This window comes from Gigantopelta aegis, chromosome 13 (assembly GCF_016097555.1).
Source record: "Gigantopelta aegis isolate Gae_Host chromosome 13, Gae_host_genome, whole genome shotgun sequence".
NCBI lineage: Eukaryota > Metazoa > Mollusca > Gastropoda > Neomphalida > Peltospiridae > Gigantopelta > Gigantopelta aegis.
Genome location: NC_054711.1, coordinates 17,477,220 through 17,493,151, shown reverse-complemented (window position 1 = coordinate 17,493,151; position 15,932 = coordinate 17,477,220). Strand labels below are relative to the sequence as shown.

The window sequence follows — 15,932 nt, the reverse complement described above, 5'->3', positions numbered from 1 at the left end:
TATCACAAAACTAAAAGTTATGTGTATTTACTGTGCTTCAAGAAATAATTTAAAGAGTATATTTATTGAAAATCTACTCTGAAATACTCGAGTTGAGTCGGGCTTATGTCACGTGACCTATATTTTTGGTCAGTGACCGAAAATATAGAGATTTATCTAGTTATCATATCTTGCCAATGTAGTGATTGTGGGATAAAAACTTGTCACGTGTGAGTGAATCGTACTGTGGTAACGCCTAAATCGGAACAACTTTAGTCTTTTATGTTCCAATTTTTGCAGGGCTGAAAAATAGCATGCAACAAGTCGGTACGATATATCGCATAATGAGAACACCACTTTACACATATACCAGATGGAAAAAAAAGTTTGTTTTGTTTAACAACACCACTAGAGCACATGGATTTGTTAATCATCAGCTGTTGGATGTCAAACATACGGTAATTTTGACAATCATTGAGAGGAAACCCACTACGTTTCCATTAGTAGCAACGGATCTTTTATATGCACCATCCCAGACAGGATAGCACATACCATGGCCTTTGATATACCAGTCGTGGTGCACTGGCTGAAACGAGAAATAGTCCAATGGGCCCACTGACGGGGATCGATCCTAGACCAACCATGCATCAGTCATGTGCTTTACCACTGGGCTACGTCTCACCCCCTATACCAGATGGAGTCATTATTGTAGTGGAGGGCTAGAGGGGAATGTGTGTAATACTTCAGCAAGAGAGAACTGTGTGTGATACTTAGGCAATCATCGACGACCAAATGGTAGCCAGCCACTGTGTCTAAAATACAAAATATTTCCCGAATCTGATGCCACAGATCTTTAGTTTGATTATTCTCAAGTCCAGTTACGACATTAAATTTGCTAACCAGCACCAACGTGTCACATGGGTCCACACTTTGCAATCTACATCACCACAAGAAAGTACAGTGCAGGTTCGTTTCGCATAGAGGCATCGGGTTTCTTTGTGCAACGTTGGTACTGGTTAACAACATGTAACTTTAATGCCATGGCTCAGGAATAATCAAACTAAAGCTCCGTAGCATCAGACTTAGGACAAAATGTGTAAGTTTAATGTCAGGACAAAATGTGTATTTTAGACACAGTAGCTAGCTACCATTTGGTCATTGACGATTGCCTAAGTATTACACACAGTCCCCTCTAGCCCTCCCCATCAACATATTAATAAAGGGAGGGCTAGATGGGACTCGAGCTATGTCATACATGTACATACCTGATCTCTGACTCTCTTTGTAATGAGGCGAGTGTCAATGCCGTAAAGAGCGGGAATTCCTTCTTCTTTCAACCACTCGGACAGCGACTTCACAGCCTTCCAGTGACTGTAGTTGTGAGTGTAGTCCTGTACAATCAGACCTGTTACCTGAAACAAACAGATACAACAGAGATGAAACCCACCTCTGTGGAGTAGATATAGCACACGTGGAACATTTTGTTCAGTATATGTCAATTATGTAGGGTCACCATATGGTACATTTGTTTAAATGTCAATAAATGTAGTGTCGTGATCTCGATTAATTTACATCTAATTTGCAAAGTTATCAAATTCTGAAAGTATGTGATCTGAAAAATTTCACATACTTTGATTACACTGATATGCTAGCTAATATATGATAAATGTATTTACATGTATCCGGTCAGATTCTACGTATTTCCTTAGTCCATACTCATCGAGAGCGTTTGTGTCGGGAACACCGTAGTTCCCGATGATGGGATATGTCAGGGTCAGAATCTGACCTCTGTAACTCGGGTCAGTGAGGGCTTCTGGATATCTGTAGAGAAAAAAAAGAAAGGAATGTTGTTAGATTTTTTTTTAAATGGTTGTAACATGATAGCAGTGTTTATCAACAGACATTAAGCATCCAAATTAAGGCATATACTCTTTGACATCAAGCAATTTTTCCAGACTTTTATAAATGACTTACTAAAAGCATTTTGCCTCTCTTTTTTTCAAGGTTATCTCTGGATAAGCAGAATGTTTGCCAAATTATCTATTAAACTTCAGTAATTGCAGAAACCCCAGAGTTATTTTCAGAAAAAAAGATATTAATCATTTAATTAAATTATTGCACCAATTTTTTTTTAAACTTGCATTTGGTGAATTTGTCCTCATTTTAGATGTTTGAAATCACCAACATAATCTTATAAAGTTAATGTAAATTGCTGATATTTTTTGGTTATTTAAAATGGACAAAATTAACTTCTTTTTTCTAATGATAGTGTATGTCAACCTTTAATTCTGAATACAAAACTTACCCAACAAGACCAGTGTTAAAAACTACTTCTCCCGATTTCGAATTCTCGCTTCCAAATGAGTAACCTTGGAAACGGGATCCATCTTGAAGAACAAGGTCTGCTTTGCGAGGCTGAAAGAAATTAAATGTCAGAATATATTTCTTCAAATTCAAATTTTAAAAAATGTAAACAACAATGGCAAACCGTGTTATATACTGAAAATTATTACAGGATTCCAAAGTTCTGCAAATCCCAGACTTTGGGTGGAAAGCATTAGACTGAATCCTAAAAAAAAAAAAAAAATCAGAGGACAAATTTTTTTTATCTTCAGGGTTCGAACTTAAGAATTTATTAAACATGGCATTTTTTTTTATTTTTTTTTTAAAGTGACCTTTGCAGCAATTATATATGACTGAAAGGTTATTTTGTTGCATGTTGACATACATGTATTTCTGATGTACATTTGCATAAATGTTAAATAATGACAGATAATTAATGTACACCAGATATATTAATTTTGCTGCCATTGAGTTGTTTAACTGACAGCAGTAATTTTCATCAAGCAGCACAAAAGTGCCATCAGTGATGCTCCCGACCCACAGCAATTTATATCTCAATGGCGGTGCCATCGTTAAGTTCGAGCCCTGGATTCTAGCAGAATCCTAAAATATAATCACCAAATTCAACACCTGTATTCTTGTATAAGTGATAAAAATTTACATTTGAAAAAAACCCATCGTTGTATCATATTTAATATGAAAAACATGGAGGACTACCTCACACCAGCAATCAAGACTGATGTCCAAAAGAAACTTTAAAAGGCTTGTAATTTTAATATAAAAGAACAACAAATGGTACGGTGGGATATGAAAGTAAAATAAAGTTCAACATATAAACAACACAATGTACTTCTTGATACAGGGGGCGAGATGTAGCCTAGTGGCTCGATGCGTGGTCGGTGTGTGGGATTGATCCCCGTCGATGGGCCCATTGGGCTATTTCTCACTCCAGCCAGTGTACCACGACTAATATATCAAAGGTATGTGCTATCCTGTCTGTGGGATGGTGCATATAAAAGATCTCTTGCTGCTAATCGAAAATAGACAGCGGGTTTTCTCTCTCAATATCTATGTGGTCCTTAACCATATATTGATGCCATATAGTCGTAAATAAAATGTGCTAAGTGCATCGTTAAATAAAACATTTCTTTCTTCTTTTTTTCTGGATACATGCAAAGTGTTTGTAAGCAAACCATAGTATTTCAGATTACATGGGAAACATGTTTTTGGTTCCCTACCTTGTGATCCTGGGAAAACATCAGATTTTTTTTTTAGGTTCCGTTGAATAGGCATACTCAATATATGGGAAACAAAATTTTGGTTCCGTGATTTTACCGACACAATACCGGAAACAATCGTTTCCATGAAATTCAAAGGCCTGGCAAGGTGGTTTCTAGTTAAGATAACAAAACTACTGTACTGACCTGTTCGGCCCATGAGTGTCGGCTACACAACACGGAGGACTGATGGTACTGGTTCACGAGATTGAAGGAATCACAGAACAAAGCTACTGTACTGACCCGTTCAGGCCCATGAGTGTCGGCTACACAACGCGGAGGACTGATGGTACTGGTTCACGAGATTGAAGGAATCACAGAACAAAGCTACTGTACTGACCCGTTCGGCCCATGAGGGTCGGCTACACAACACGGAGGACTGATGGTACTGGTTCACGAGATTGAAGGAATCACAGAACAAAGCTACTGTACTGACCTGTTCGGCCCATGAGGGTCGGCTACACAACACGGAGGACTGATGGTACTGGTTCACGAGATTGAAGGAATCACAGAACAAAGCTACTGTACTGACCCGTTCGGCCCATGAGTGTCGGCTACACAACACAGAGGACTGATGGTACTGGTTCACGAGATTGAAGGAATCACAGAACAAAGCTACTGTACTGACCTGTTCGGCCCATGAGGGTCGGCTACACAACACGGAGGACTGATGGTACTGGTTCACGAGATTGAAGGAATCACAGAACAAAGCTACTGTACTGACCTGTTCGGCCCATGAGGGTCGGCTACACAACACGGAGGACTGATGGTACTGGTTCACGAGATTGAAGGAATCACAGAACAAAGCTACTGTACTGACCTGTTCGGCCCATGAGAGTCGGCTACACAACACGGAGGACTGATGGTACTGGTTCACGAGATTGAAGGAATCACAGAACAAAGCTACTGTACTGACCTGTTCAGCCCATGAGGGTCGGCTACACAACACGGAGGACTGATGGTACTGGTTCACGAGATTGAAGGAATCACAGAACAAAGCTACTGTACTGACCCGTTCGGCCCATGAGTGTCGGCTACACAACACGGAGGACTGATGGTACTGGTTCACGAGATTGAAGGAATCACAGAACAAAGCTACTGTACTGACCCGTTCGGCCCATGAGTGTCGGCTACACAACACGGAGGACTGATGGTACTGGTTCACGAGATTGAAGGAATCACAGAACAAAGCTACTGTACTGACCCGTTCGGCCCACGAGGGTCGGCTACACAACACGGAGGACTGATGGTACTGGTTCACGAGATTGAAGGAATCACAGAACAAAGCTACTGTACTGACCCGTTCGGCCCACGAGGGTCGGCTACACAACACGGAGGACTGATGGTACTGGTTCACGAGATTGAAGGAATCACAGAACAAAGCTACTGTACTGACCCGTTCGGCCCACGAGGGTCGGCTACACAACACGGAGGACTGATGGTACTGGTTCACGAGATTGAAGGAATCACAGAACAAAGCTACTGTACTGACCCGTTCGGCCCATGAGGGTCGGCTACACAACACGGAGGACTGATGGTACTGGTTCACGAGATTGAAGGAATCACAGAACAAAACTACTGTACTGACCTGTTCGGCCCATGAGGGTCGGCTACACAACACGGAGGACTGATGGTACTGGTTCACGAGATTGAAGGAATCACAGAACAAAACTACTGTACTGACCTGTTCGGCCCATGAGGGTCGGCTACACAACACGGAGGACTGATGGTACTGGTTCACGAGATTGAAGGAATCACAGAACAAAACTACTGTACTGACCTGTTCGGCCCATGAGGGTCGGCTACACAACACGGAGGACTGATGGTACTGGTTCACGAGATTGAAGGAATCACAGAACAAAGCTACTGTACTGACCTGTTCGGCCCATGAGGGTCGGCTACACAACACGGAGGACTGATGGTACTGGTTCACGAGATTGAAGGAATCACAGAACAAAGCTACTGTACTGACCTGTTCGGCCCATGAGGGTCGGCTACACAACACGGAGGACTGATGGTACTGGTTCACGAGATTGAAGGAATCACAGAACAAAGCTACTGTACTGACCTGTTCGGCCCATGAGGGTCGGCTACACAACACGGAGGACTGATGGTACTGGTTCACGAGATTGAAGGAATAAAGGGTAGCATTCTTACGGGCACCAAGAACCAAGCGTAATATCGTCATCTTTTTTTTTTATGTGTACTGAAACAAAAAGAAAAAATGCATAAACATTCTGAGAGTACTGCTAAAGAAATACATTTTACATGTCACTTACAGGGCTCAAAACATTTTTATATCTTCTACGTTTAAGGGCCATAACTTGTGAAAAAGAGGCAGGACATAGCCCAGTGGTAATGTGGTTGCTTGATGCGTGGTAAGTCTGGGATCAATCCCTATCAGTGGGCCCATTGGGCTATTGCTTACTCCATCTAGTGCACCATGACTGGTATATCAAAGGCTGTGGTATGTACTACCCTGTCTGTGTGATGGTGCATATAAAAGATTCCATGCTGCTAATTGAAAAGAGTAGCTCATGAAGTGGCTACAGCGGGTTTCCTCTCTCAATATCAGTGTGGTCCTTAACCATATGTCTGACGCCATATAACCGTAAATAAAATGTGATAAGCTAGTGCGTCGTTAAATAAAATATTTCCGTCCTTCCTCCATATATCAGATAAGCACTTTTATCACTGGGCTACTCCTGCTCTGGCATTTTTAATAGTCATATTTTAGCAGTAACATTATCTAGAGATGACACGTTTACCTATTTGTCTAGCAGGTTATCAAAACTTGTCTAATAAATTATGTGTTGAAGGTAAGGCCACCTATTTTTTATTAAATGGTTTACGGATTTTTTTCCACAAAATATATGTAGGTGGTCGAAATAAAAATAAAAATAAAAAAAAGTTTTGGATCCACATAAAAAAAAAAAGGAGGAAAAAAAAAGAGTTTCAAATCCAGATTATTCATCATGAACATATACACACACATATATGTTGCAAATGGATTTTGTGGTTGCATGTACTTTCTCATTCACTACCATTCTGCTTCCCGGGTTGTACAGTATTTATATCTCATTTAAATAACTAATGTGGATATATTCATGTTATTTCAAAACAATTACACTAATAAACAACACAGGGTTCGAAATGGTTTTAGGGCGAAACGACCCGGATTCAACAGAAATTGGTCTGCACATGTCGTAATTTTACTGCTTTGGCATTCAGGCATATAAATACTGTATTATACATAGATGCTTATTGATTTATACTTTTGATATGTATTTATGATGTTGGATTAGTTAATACAGACATACTACGATAAACTGTTCAATTCTGCTACTTGAAATTCTAATTTCAACATATAGCCGCTTTCTGCAAGTATCAATAACAACAACAAGAAGATGGTGGCCATGCATCTGTGCACCCGCACAGTACACGGCAACGTCAAAACGCAACGTACTTCTGAATAAATAATTTAACAAAGACAGAATATGAGTTGACAAGTATAATTTTGGAAAAAATACCCTTGAATTACGGTTTGTTTTTTTGGTCAGAACGGCGGTAAAAAAAATAAAAAATATGTAGGTTTGCATTTTTATTTTTCCAGTGGGACTTTTTAATGAACTTTTGCGTATCCGTAAACCTATTAATCAAAAACGACTGGCCTAACTGAGCAAACATTAACATAGTGGTAAACATCCACATTATATCACATTGTCAGCTCACTCAGGCTTTTGTGTTATGTTTTTGGTACACCTAACCTACTTTGTGATAGGATGGACAAAGTTACATAGCATATGGGGGGGGGGGGGGGGGGGGGGGGATTATTACATTTATTTTTTAATAATAGTAATAGTAGATATTTCCATTTTGATGTTTGACCAAAAATATGCTTTTTATTATTAACATTATCCACAATAATTTTAACAAAAGTAATTTCTTATCTTGATTAATAATCAAAATAAAATCACCAGAAAGAATTTGTGACCAGTCAACAGGGTGTATTGGGGGGGGGGGGGGAGGGGAGGGGCTTCCCCAGAAAGAAAATGGGTTATGGAAAATCATACAAAAATTATAATAGTAATTAATTTTGTCAAAAGGTTAACTTAAAAACACTGAAGTAATTCCTATCATGATAAATAAATCACCACAAAATCACCTTTTATGATTATTAACATCACCCACAATATTTTTAACATATAAGATAAAACTGAAGTAATTCCTATCATGATAAATAAAACACGACAAATTAAAACTCGATTAATAATTTTAACAGAGATAAAAGTTTAAAACTGAAGTAATTCTTATCATGATAAATAAATCACAATAAAATCACCATTCATGATTATTAACATCACCCACAATAATTTTAAACATAATTCTTATCATGATAAATAAAGCACTACAAAATCACCATTCATGATTATTAACATCACCCACAATAATTTTAAACATAATTCTTATCATGATAAATAAATCACAATAAAATCACCATTCATGATTATTAACATCACCCACAATAATTTTAAACATAATTCTTATCATGATAAATAAAGCACTACAAATTACAACCACCACTAATAATTTTAACAAATAACAGATAAAACCGAAGTAATTCTTATTGTTATAAAAAACACAGGACAAAATCATGTCTTATCATGATAAATAAATTGGGACTTGTCTTGAAGAGTAATCCATATACACAGAGTTAAACTTAAAGTCTTGTATTGGTACATATATATATATATATATATATATATATATATATATATATATATATATATGCATGCACGCACACTGTACATCTCTAAGTATTGAAATAATGCATGTACATGTATGTGACAGGTGTTGACATCAGATTCCAGCTGTTGTTTTTATTGTGTCAGGTCTGTCTAGTTCGAGGCCAAGTGTAAAAACAATGATGTTTCCTGGAAACGTTTTCTTATTTAATTTTTTTTTTTTTTTTTAGTAACACAACAATAAATTCTTCAAAAATACATACATTCAGGGCTTCTAGGTTATAGCCTTAAAGTACAATTTTGTCAATAACGTGATGTTTATTCAATGTAAATTTTACAAAATCACATAGTTTGTTTAACGACACCACTACAGCACATTGATTTATTAGTCATCAGCTATTGGATGTCTAACATTTGGTCATTTGGCATACATACATAGTCTTATGACTAAGATAGGAAACCTGCTAAAAAAAATCATTAGTAGCAAGGGATCTTTTATATGCACCATCCCACAGACAGGATAGCACATACCACAGCCTTTGGTACGTAGTAGGTTCACATCCTCCAACTCAATATGTAGGTGTAAGGCTACTATACCAACTTCTTTCTCACTCGCTCACTTTTCTGAACAGACATCACAGATAGCCGCAATGCATGCCCAGCTAGGACAGTGTACTTGAAACACGCATAATGTTGTTATGTTAAAAATGAGTAAAAACAACAACATTTATTATAAATTAATTTGAATTTTTAATAACTTTTAAACGACCAAACTCCAAATCCACGCCTCTGATAATTAAAACGTTTGCACAACCCAGATAACCCATTTCATTTTTTGTAACCCATTACGTCGATTTCTTTTGGCGAGAACGAAAAACGGGTTATGCAAAACTATACTTGGGCGAACGATGCGTGAGCGAAATAATTTTCTGACACCTGAAATCCATGACTTCTCAGTTTTCGCATAATTGACCAAAGTCACATCAGGGCTAGCTCTGGCTGAGCAAAACAATTCGCCAAATTGTTTATTAAACTTAAAAAATTGCAGAAATTGTCAGTTATTTTCTAAAAAATGTCAATTATTACATGAAATTATTTCGCCAAACTAAACTAAAATTTGTCAACTGCTTTCAAAATTCGCGAATTTAGCGAGTGCCAGAGCTAGGCCAGAATTTTTTTTTTAAACAAAGATTTGGATGTAATCAAATTATTTTCTTGTCCACCGACTGAATTAGCCAGCTTTTGCACATTTTTCTCTAGCACCCCAGGGCTATACAATTCCTAAACATACCTGATATCATAACTCATGTTTTATGCTGATTAACATCTTAACTTTCTGACTACTGCAGGCGAGATATCTCGCCCGACGTCACGTCAGTCGATATACTGTACACTGTATACAGTGCATTCCCCAATTCATATTTCCCGCCGTTTTGCACATGACACTCACCGGAAACGGAAATATAATTAAAGAAAAAAGATTTTTTTTCAAAATGGTGGTTTTTGTTTTGATTTTTTCAATTGAAAATACCTTGAAATTTTGAGTTCAAAAAGTGGTTTTCGGCAAGTATTTTCGCTTGACAACAATGGCGGCACGTCGCGGTAATTTTCAGGGATCGATAGCTGATTGTAACAGCTAATTTGATAATAAATTTGATCGTTTTACCAACAACGAAAATTACCAAATATTGCAATATGAATCGTAGTTCGGGTTTTAAAAAAAATTCTGGTCAAAAAACCAGTTTTCGGGAATAATGGACATAAATACTGGACAGCTGGCCACATATGCCCGTAAGAAAACGCAACTTTTTCGATTTTTTGCCTAATTTTAATCACCATTAGCCGATCTAAAATAATAAAAATTACAAAAAAAGACACGAAAATAATACTTACCGATTCATATATGAACTTTATTTCATGTATTTATGAAACATTTAAGTGAATATATCTGAGTAAAAATTATAAACTTGTACCCACTCAATGAGGTTTTTGTTAAAAATTAATCCAGTAGTCTAAAGGTTAAAGGGACATACCCTAGTTTTTAAACACTAAGGCATATTTTTAACTATTAGAGTCATTTTTGATAACTGAAATCATATATTACTTAGATTTTATGGTTTATATTATTCATTTCCATGCATTCGAAGTGTTTTTGGTCATCCTGATGTTTTTAATATCACATAATGCATTTCTCATATTTTAAAAAATGCACGTACATGTACGTCCGAGAAGTAACAGTTATGGAGTTGAATTTTAGTCTAGTTTTAGAGGGTATTTCATCATTTCAAAGTCACACAGACTCATGTTTCACTCAATTGTAACTTTATCCAAATGTGTTACAGTTTTGTAGATTAACTAAACTTAGTGTTAATTTTCACGGGTTGAAACTAGGGTCTGTCCCTTTAACTAAACTTAGTGTTAATTTTCACGGGTTGAAACTAGGGTCTGTCTCTTTAACTAAACTTAGTGTTAATTTTCACGGGTTGAAACTAGGGTCTGTCCTTTAACTAAACTTAGTGTTAATTTTCACGGGTTGAAACTAGGGTCTGTCTCTTTAACCTTCTGACTACTGCAGGCGAGATATCTCGCCCGACGTCACGTCAGTCGATATACTGTACACTGTATACAGTGCATTCCCCAATTCATATTTCCCGCCGTTTTGCACACGACACTCACCGGAAACGGAAATATAATTAAAGAAAAAAGATTTTTTTTCAAAATGGTGGTTTTTGTTTTGATTTTTTCAATTGAAAATACCTTGAAATTTTGAGTTCAAAAAGTGGTTTTCGGCAAGTATTTTCGCTTGACAACAATGGCGGCACGTCGCGGTAATTTTCAGGGATCAATAGCTGATTGTAACAGCTAATTTGATAATAAATTTGATCGTTTTACCAACAACAAAAATTACCAAATATTGCAATATGAATCGTAGTTCGGGTTTTAAAAAAAAAACTGGTCAGAAAACCACTGTTATCGGGAATAATGGACATAAATACTGGACAGCTGGCCACAAATGCCCGTAAGTAAACGCAACTTTTTCGATTTTTTGCCTAATTTTAATCACCATTAGCCGATCTAAAATAATAAAAATTACAAAAAAAGACACGAAAATAATACTTACCGATTCATATATGAACTTTATTTCATGTATTTATGAAACATTTAAGTGAATATATGTGAGTAAAAGTTATAAACTTGTACCCACTCAACGTGGTTTTTGTTAAAAATTAATCCAGTAGTCTAAAGGTTAACTAAACTTAGTGTTAATTTTCACGGGTTGAAACTAGGGTCTGTCCCTTTAACTAAACTTAGTGTTAATTTTTACGGGTTGAAACTAGGGTCTGTCCCTTTAACTAAACTTAGTGTTAATTTTCACGGGTTGAAACTAGGGTCTGTCCCTTTAACTAAACTTAGTGTTAATTTTCACGGGTTGAAACTAGGGTCTGTCCCTTTAACTAAACTTAGTGTTAATTTTCACGGGTTGAAACTAGGGTCTGTCCCTTTAACTAAACTTAGTGTTAATTTTCACGGGTTGAAACTAGGGTCTGTCTCTTTAACTAAACTTAGTGTTAATTTTCACGGGTTGAAACTAGGGTCTGTCCCTTTAACTAAACTTAGTGTTAATTTTCACGGGTTGAAACTAGGGTCTGTCCCTTTAACTAAACTTAGTGTTAATTTTCACGGGTTGAAACTAGTGTCCGTCTCTTTAACTTATGTTTTACAGAATTTTGTTGAATTAGGTATTCCCCAAGCTGCCATTTCATTTTGTGTCATTGTTTCAAAAATATTTAAACAAATTAATATTTTCAACTTCATATTTATTGTTAAGTTGTTACATTTTTATGTCTTGCATTTAATGTGGACTATATTTTTCCGTGTATGATTAAATGAGTTTGTAAGTGAAATGTTTATGAATCGATCTACAATAAACAAACCATAGCTTACAAAATTAATGTTTTATTACTGTAATGAAATGAGCAAGAAAAAGACGAAATGTAAACCTCGGCCTTTACAAAAAAAATATACTTTGTCTTTCTGTTTGAAATTACCGTATCAATTACACCTCACAACAGTAATAATAGATTCTATTAGTATTATTACACAAATACATGTAGAAAGTGCATTGTAGGTACTCGTACATGATATAGGTTTCATGGGCAACAATAAAACCATTATATAATACAAGTACAATACATATGTGTTGACAATATCTTGAATTACTGCACATGGCTACACCGCCCACTCCAGCAGGCACTTTTTGTGTCACAGATACATATACATTAGTGTTTTCCCTAGCTTGTTTTAGCATGGTGAGGTACCATGCCTCAAATTCAATAGTCTAGTGCCATCTTGCCGTAATCAGCACCATGCTGCCCTGAGATTAAAGAAGCCTTTTTCAGTAATTAATTCTTAAATTGCCTTTATTTATTAAAGCAAACACATAAATTACATTAATGTTTATTTCAAATAATTGTTGTCTATTTTTAATGAAATACAAGTGCCCTGAAAATGGTGAAAATGCCCCAAAAGTGTTTGGTCTACCATGCACCACTATACATTCACAGCAAACTTAACAGTGCCTTGGGGGGGGGGGGGGGGGGGGGGGGGGGGAGGGGTTAGCTCAGTCAGTTCAGTGCTCACTTGAGGTGTTTGCCTAGCAGGATCGAACCACCTCAGTGGATCCATTCAGCTAATTAGGATATTTTTTCTCATTCCAATCAGTGCAGTACAACTGGACAAAGCCGTGGTATGTGTTTTCCTGTCTGTGGGAAAGTGCATATAAAAGAGCCCTTGCTGCATTGTAAATACTGTAGCGGGTTTTCTCTGATGACTACGTGTCAAAATTACCAAATGTTTGACATCCAATAGCTGATGATTAATTAATCAATGTGCTCTAATGGCATCGTTAAACAAAAACTTTAACGGTGCCTAGTTAAAGTGAAAGTTTGTTTGGTTTAACGACACCATTAGAGCACATTGATTTATTAATCATCAGCTATTGGATGTCAAATATTTTGTAGTTCTGACACGTTATCAGAGGAAACCCACTACATTTTTCCATTAGTAGCAAGGGATCTTTTATATTAGCAGCAAGGGATCTTTTATATTAGCAGCAAGGGATCTTTTATATTAGCAGCAAGGGATCTTTTACCACAAACAGGAAAGTAGATACCACGGCTTTTGACCAGTTGTGGTGCACTGGTTGGAATGAGAACAAACATAATCAGTTGAATGGGTCAACCGAGGTGGTTCGATCTTGCGATGCAAGCACTTCAAGCGAGCACTCAACTGGCTGAGAATCACGTCCCTAGCATTGCCTAGTTCTTCACACTGGTATTCATACAGTATGTGAACTTCAACACATACGGTATTTCAAATTATATACTGTGTGTATTGCTAGTGTTTTCCTTAGCTTGTTTTAGCATGATGCAGCATCATGCCTCAGCAGTCCAGCACCATCTTGCCTTAATCAGCACCATGCTGCCCTGAGATTAAACAAGCCTTTTTTCATTAAATAATTCTAAAACTGCCTTTATAAAACACCCAAAAAGGTATTATTAATTAATAAAATATGCCTTTTATATCTTTTGCCATTCATTTATTAAAGCAAGTACATAAATTACATTAAAGTTTATTTCAATTAATGTGAAATGGTGAAAATGCCCCAAAAGGGAAATCACTAATTGCATTATTATATTGGTGTTTTATATGGGGCAGAGTATGAACAAATGAATTAATGGACGGATGCATGGATGGATGGATGGATGGATGGATAGATGAATGCACAGATGGTGCAGAGTAGGAATGTAGGAATGAATGAATGAACGAATGGATGGTTGGATAGATGAATAAATGAATAGATGAATGGATGTACAGATGGATGATTGGATGAATGAATGGATGTGTGTGGAGCATTAAATGAATGAATGGAAAGACGTATGCATTAAGGGATGAACAGATAGTTGTATAGAGCTGAGAATGGCAAATAAAAACAAAATTAATAAAAGCTCAAATTTTATATTTTTTATGTTTTACTGTGTAAACAAAATTCACCGGACATGTCAAACATCTTTGTTGCTGACAGAATAACAAGAGCATAGACACCCTCAAACCCCAACAAAACAGGAAGGAAATGTTTTATTTAATGACGCACTCAATACATTTTATTTACGAAAAAGGAAACCCGCTGTCGCCACTTCATGAGCTACTCTTTTCGATTAGCAACAAGGGATCTTTTATATGCACCATCCCACAGACAGGATAGTACATACACCAGTTGTGGAGCACGGGTTGGAACGAGAAATAGCCCAATTAGCCAATAGGGCCACCAATGGTGATCGATCCTAAACCGACCACGCATCAAGCGAGCACTTTACTACTTGGCTACTTCCTACCCTTTAACCAAAAAGGGAACGCTTTGCTGAATTTTTTTTAATTAATGTTATAATGTGTTATTTGATAAAGACACACACATTCTTTTTGTCACTGCACATTAATTAAATACCAATTCTCCATGAACACATGCATCCCACATCAGGCCCCATTTTACTACTGGACTGGTCTTCCACCGAATTACCCAAACAGTAACGGTACGTTGGCACCAGACGATGGCTGACCAAGAACCAGTCAATAAAGTAAGGGCCTCGGTGTGTTGTTACCAAGTTATCAACCATATTTATCATTTTAAAAACAAAATCACGTCTTCAGCAGACGATATTTCACAAATGAATAAAGTTTTACACGATACTCACGTTATGTTAACAATTGTAAACCCTTATTTTGAGTGTGTTTACTGAAAATATCCAACCACACACATGCCACGCATCTGTCATGTGGCGGTTCGGTGGAATAAAAGGACGAGTCTACGAACTATTTTCTTTTCGGCGATCACGCTAAGAGTGTACTAATATGGTTAGGCGCAACATTGTTGTTGTTTTTTCGCGATCTGCTTCAAAAAATAATAAATGAGAAATACTTACCACTTGGCGCTTTTTCATCAACACACCACTGACACGTGCCACGCGCCAAATGTAAATGAAGATGGGTTATTGTTGATGATGCAACATGTGGCCAATCCTGTCGTATGGTTCCGTGATCAGCTTTCATGCATTCGGAACATGTCGGTTTATTCCGATAAAATTAACAATTATGTGGTCACAGTGAACATCTGTCTCCAGATATCTAATGAAGTTCGCCTTGGGTGACGCAATTTAGGTTGTCGGATCAGTGAATCCATATTACCGTTCAATGGCGTAGCCAGCATGAGGCAGTCGAGGTTTTGCCTCGTCTGGAATTTCCCCAGATTTATTTAATTTTTCCCATGCAACTGATATATTTATTTTACAGGTCTGGGTTTTCCTCGGCGTTTTTTCCTCTCTGGCTACGCCCTAGTCCGAGTACTCTGACTGTAAGAGAGCTAGACGGACATTTGGACATGTGGATTTTTTTGTATCACTTAACTCGAAAATGATTGATGTAAAGGTATTTGACATCAAACATAGGACTGTTGTGGTATTAGAGCGGGACTCGTTGCCTACCGTTTGGTAGTCAGGAATTGCCAAAAAAAGACATAGGTTGGTCTCTGACT

General features: G+C 37.2%; 1 protein-coding gene across 2 annotated transcripts in view; it reads right to left on the bottom strand.

The window, feature by feature from the left end:
- The window catches only part of LOC121387415 (carbamoyl-phosphate synthase [ammonia], mitochondrial-like), an 87,665-nt gene extending 72,241 nt beyond the window's left edge, over positions 1-15,424 (bottom strand). The window contains exons 1-5 of one of the 2 annotated variants that reach the window (XM_041518523.1): positions 15,325-15,424; positions 5,668-5,805; positions 2,285-2,394; positions 1,656-1,800; positions 1,245-1,391 (exon numbers count right to left, since the gene is read on the bottom strand). In XM_041518523.1, coding sequence (XP_041374457.1) covers positions 1,245-1,391; positions 1,656-1,800; positions 2,285-2,394; positions 5,668-5,787 — 522 coding nt within the window. In that variant the 5' untranslated portion in view covers positions 5,788-5,805; positions 15,325-15,424. Of the gene's footprint in view, positions 1-1,244; positions 1,392-1,655; positions 1,801-2,284; positions 2,395-5,667; positions 5,806-15,096; positions 15,188-15,324 lie in introns of those variants that run through there. The other variant, XM_041518524.1, reaches the window with a different exon arrangement.
- Positions 15,425-15,932: the final 508 nt, after the last annotated feature.